This window comes from Fukomys damarensis, unplaced genomic scaffold, assembly GCF_012274545.1.
Source record: "Fukomys damarensis isolate Sample0158 unplaced genomic scaffold, DMR_v1.0_HiC HiC_scaffold_27, whole genome shotgun sequence".
In the NCBI taxonomy this organism is placed as follows: domain Eukaryota; kingdom Metazoa; phylum Chordata; class Mammalia; order Rodentia; family Bathyergidae; genus Fukomys; species Fukomys damarensis.
Window position 1 is genome coordinate 6287672 of NW_022900939.1, and position 3577 is coordinate 6291248.

Sequence of the window (3577 nt, forward strand, 5' to 3'; positions counted from 1 at the left end):
AGACACGGGGGCATAGGCAGCAGTGGCCCCCGACCCTGGAGCATGGGGGGCTCTGGCACCCCGGGGCCTGGCTGAGTAGAGCTTGATGGCCCGGCCACTGCCTCCCCTGCCAGGACCCCCTCCTCCTCCTGCTCCTCCATGCCCACAAGTCCAGCCAGCAGAGGCGGTGCACCCAGACACTGGGCCCCCACAGTGCTAGCGCGCAAGGTGGGCACCTCCTCCACCACAAAGCGGGGGTTTCGGGTGGGGGGCGCGGTGCTAGAATGCCGGCGGCAGCTGGCACCCTGGGCACCCAGCCCGCAGACTGGGAGGCAGCCCTGGAGTTGGGCACTGGAGCGGCGCCTCTGTGCCAGAGAGGAGGAGGCCTGCCCAGCAGGTGAGCGGCGCCGGGCCTTGCCGGTGGGCAGCCCCACACCGCTTGGCCGCCGCTGCCCCTCTCTGGGGCCGGGCGTCTTCTGCTGGAAGTGTTTTCTAAAGAAGGTCTCCATGCCAGGGGCAGGCCGGGAGCTGCTGGGCAGAGACCAGGAGCATCAGAGGCCGGTCAGGCCGCAGCCCACCAGTGCCCATGGGCAGAGAGGGGAGAGATAAAGGCACCACGAGGGTGCTGCGGGAGTCACAGGGCAACCCCATTACAGCTGCCCAGCACTGACTGCCCCAGCAGAGGCCGGGTGGGAGAGGACTGGGAGTCAAAGGCCAAGGCTGACTGCGGGGCACGGGTTTTGCCCAACACAGGGTGGTTAAGGCTCTCTGTGAAGCCCCAGTGCTGAGAAGGCCCCGGACTCTCAGCACCAGCCCCGGGGCCAGGTTGAAGGTGGCACCTAGAAATGGAGAGGCTCTGAGTCTGGCTGAGGTTAGGATTCTGGGGTGTGCCTGTCTGCAGTCCCAAGAACTTCCTGGTATTCAGTGGCTCGGTCTCACCTCTGAGGGGGCAGAGGAGGACTCTCACGTGGCACCTGCAGACTGCGCACTGCCCCAGGGCCCTGACACTGGGCTCCCTTACCAGTGCCTCCCCAGCCAGGCCGTGGGCCTTGGGCCTCCGCGCTCCTCAAGCTTGAGGAAGGGTGTGACGCCTCCCAAGTGCATCCCAAGGATGCCTGTGTCCCCATCAGGGGTACTTTTGGGCCCTGGCCCCTAAGCCTGGGGACAGCCATGGACCGGTTTCCTGGGCCAGCAGTGGGCTGAAGAGTCTGAGCTGGTGTAACCGGTGGGCAGGGAACCAGTGTGCCTGGCTGAGGGCAGCACCTCGTAACCCCAAAGCATTGCACCCCTCAAAGCAGATGTCCTGGCCAGGAGGTGAGCCCCAGACACCACGATGATGTGTGCTTTACCCCACACTGTGTCCCTACTGAGGAAACGACCTGGGGCACAGAGAGGGACTGCCCGTGCCCCCCCCCAGTCAGTGTGGAGACCCCAGGGGTAGGGCGGAAGGCAGGGTCTCTCTGCCCAGACCGCTGGTGCAGACCAAGACAGGAAGGACCTGTGGAAGGGACCGTCCTCTATTCTATACCTCCTCTGCCCAGGGTCACAAGCCCAGGACGGGGCAGGACAGAGGTGAGCAAACCAAGACTTGGAGACAGAGGACACAGCACCCGGCCAGCCTAGGTCTGCCACGTCCTGGAAGAGGTACCTGCTGTCTGTGGTTGCCTGGGCACTGGCTTGCTAGCAGCCCTAGGGTGTCGCCTTTCCCCACCCGCCTGCTCAGGCTGCCCTGTGACAGCTGCCCAGCCTGGAGATTAGTCACCCAGACACACCGCCTGATGCTAGTGTCACCCAGAAAACAAAAGGCCACAGTCCGTGTGGGGGAGGTGTGACTGGGCTCCTTGGGCCCTGCCTGCCAGACCTGCAGGACAGCGACAGCAGGGGCCAGGAGAGAGGTGGCCTGCACCCCCGTGAGGACCCAGGGTAGCTGCAGGCGCTCCGCAGAGCTCAGCCCACCCTGTAGGCAGCCCTGTCCACATCTTCAAGGGGCTGCTCAGCCACCCAGAGCAGGCCAGGTGGAGCCAGTGCTGTGGGGCCAGGTACCACCAGCCTCAGTTTCCCTGTTCGTCCAAGGGGGGTGTTAAGCAGCTGACATTTACCACAGCTCTCCTGCCAAGCCTCCCCCACTCTGGGTCTCATGTTTCCTGTTCCTCCCATCTCCATAGAAACCTCTGTCCTCTGGTCAGCAGTGGCCTGACTCCTCACTTCCTATCTCGCTGAGGCCTCTCCTGGGTCTGATTAGGAGCCCTGCCCCAGCCTGGAGCCTCTTATCGCCCACCAGCTCTGCAACCGCTTTGCAATGTGTGCTGTCACCTTCAGCGGGCAAGCAGCACACGTAAAGGTCACTCACTGGAGGGACCTTCAGGGCTGACACCCAGGCAAAACGACGTGGCAAGAAGAAGCGGCGGAGAGCCCCGCACACCCAGGCGGGCAGGGTGGGAAGGGCTCGTGGAACCCATCAACCACTGGCTGCCAAGGGCCTGATGCGGGCAGGGTGGGTGGGAGGACAACGGGTGTCCCTTGAGGAGATTTGGTGGCACTGGGTAGCGGTGGCTGAGCCAGGCCTCTTGCCCGTGGGGTCAGCAGGCCCCGGTGCTTCCTTCAGCAGCTGCCAGCTAGAAAGGACTCCTGGCCTCTTGGCCAGAGCCAGCACCATTGCACCCGACGGCAGCTGCAGGCAGAGACCAAGCTCTTCGGGATCCTGTCTGCCGCTGCTACCTGGGCCGACCAACTTTCTGAATCTCAGCTCACTCATCCACCAAACAGGGACCACGCTGTCGGGCTTTGACGCCCAGGCCCGGTCCCAACAGATCCCAGGGCATGCGGTCACACTACCTCCTGGGGTTTGTCTCTGCCCACGCAGGGCTGGGAACCCAGAACGGGAAGCAGGAGCGCTCAGGGTGGCCACCATCCACGCAGGAGGAACAGATCCTGGCAGCCTGTGCCACCTGGCTCTGCTCACGCCGAGGGGTGCCCTTTGCCCCCGGTAGCGGGCTGGCCCCTGGGACTGCCCTGCCTGCAGAGCACAGCCTGCAGGGTCCAGCAGGGGCAGGACTCCACAGCACTGCGTGTCCGATGAAGGCTGGGTAGGGCACAGTGACCCCCCACTCCACAGTCCCAGAGCGAGGGCCCCAGCTACCGGCTCCATTCCCACAGCCCCAGAAAATCCTGGGGGGCCTCACTCTCCCCGGCCTCTACCCATTGCAGGAATCCTGCCCTGAACAAGACAAAGAACAAAAGCACATGGGGAGTAGACAGCTATGGGTATGGGACAACGGAGCAGCCAGAAAGAGGTTCCTTTCAGGGTCTGTCCCAGCCAGGGTGGTGGCAGGAGCTCGGCCAGGCCCTCTCCTTTCCCCAGCTGCAGGGCAAGGCCACCAACCCCTTCCCCACTCAGGCAGACACAGGAGGAGGAGCACAGGCAGGAGGGGAGGGAGCCCCTTTGACCTGATCTGGAAGGCAGGGTAGTCGCAGGAGGTGGGCGAGCAGGTGGGCCAAGGCCAGCAGCTCTGGCTCCTGCTCCGCTGCCGGCCTGTGCTGAGCAAGTCCTAGTTTGGAGGCGGCTGCGCCAGTGGCTGGGGCCCCCCCCCCCCCCCCC

At 64.7% G+C, this 3577-nt stretch overlaps 1 protein-coding gene across 1 annotated transcript in view; it reads right to left on the minus strand.

Annotated features, from left to right (window-relative positions):
* The window catches only part of Dgkz (diacylglycerol kinase zeta), a 12936-nt gene extending 12023 nt beyond the window's left edge, over positions 1 to 913 (minus strand). The window contains exon 1 of the mRNA XM_019205774.2: positions 5 to 913. Coding sequence (XP_019061319.1) covers positions 5 to 488 — 484 coding nt within the window. The 5' untranslated portion in view covers positions 489 to 913. The remainder of the gene's footprint in view (positions 1 to 4) is intronic.
* Between the last annotated feature and the right edge of the window lie 2664 nt (positions 914 to 3577).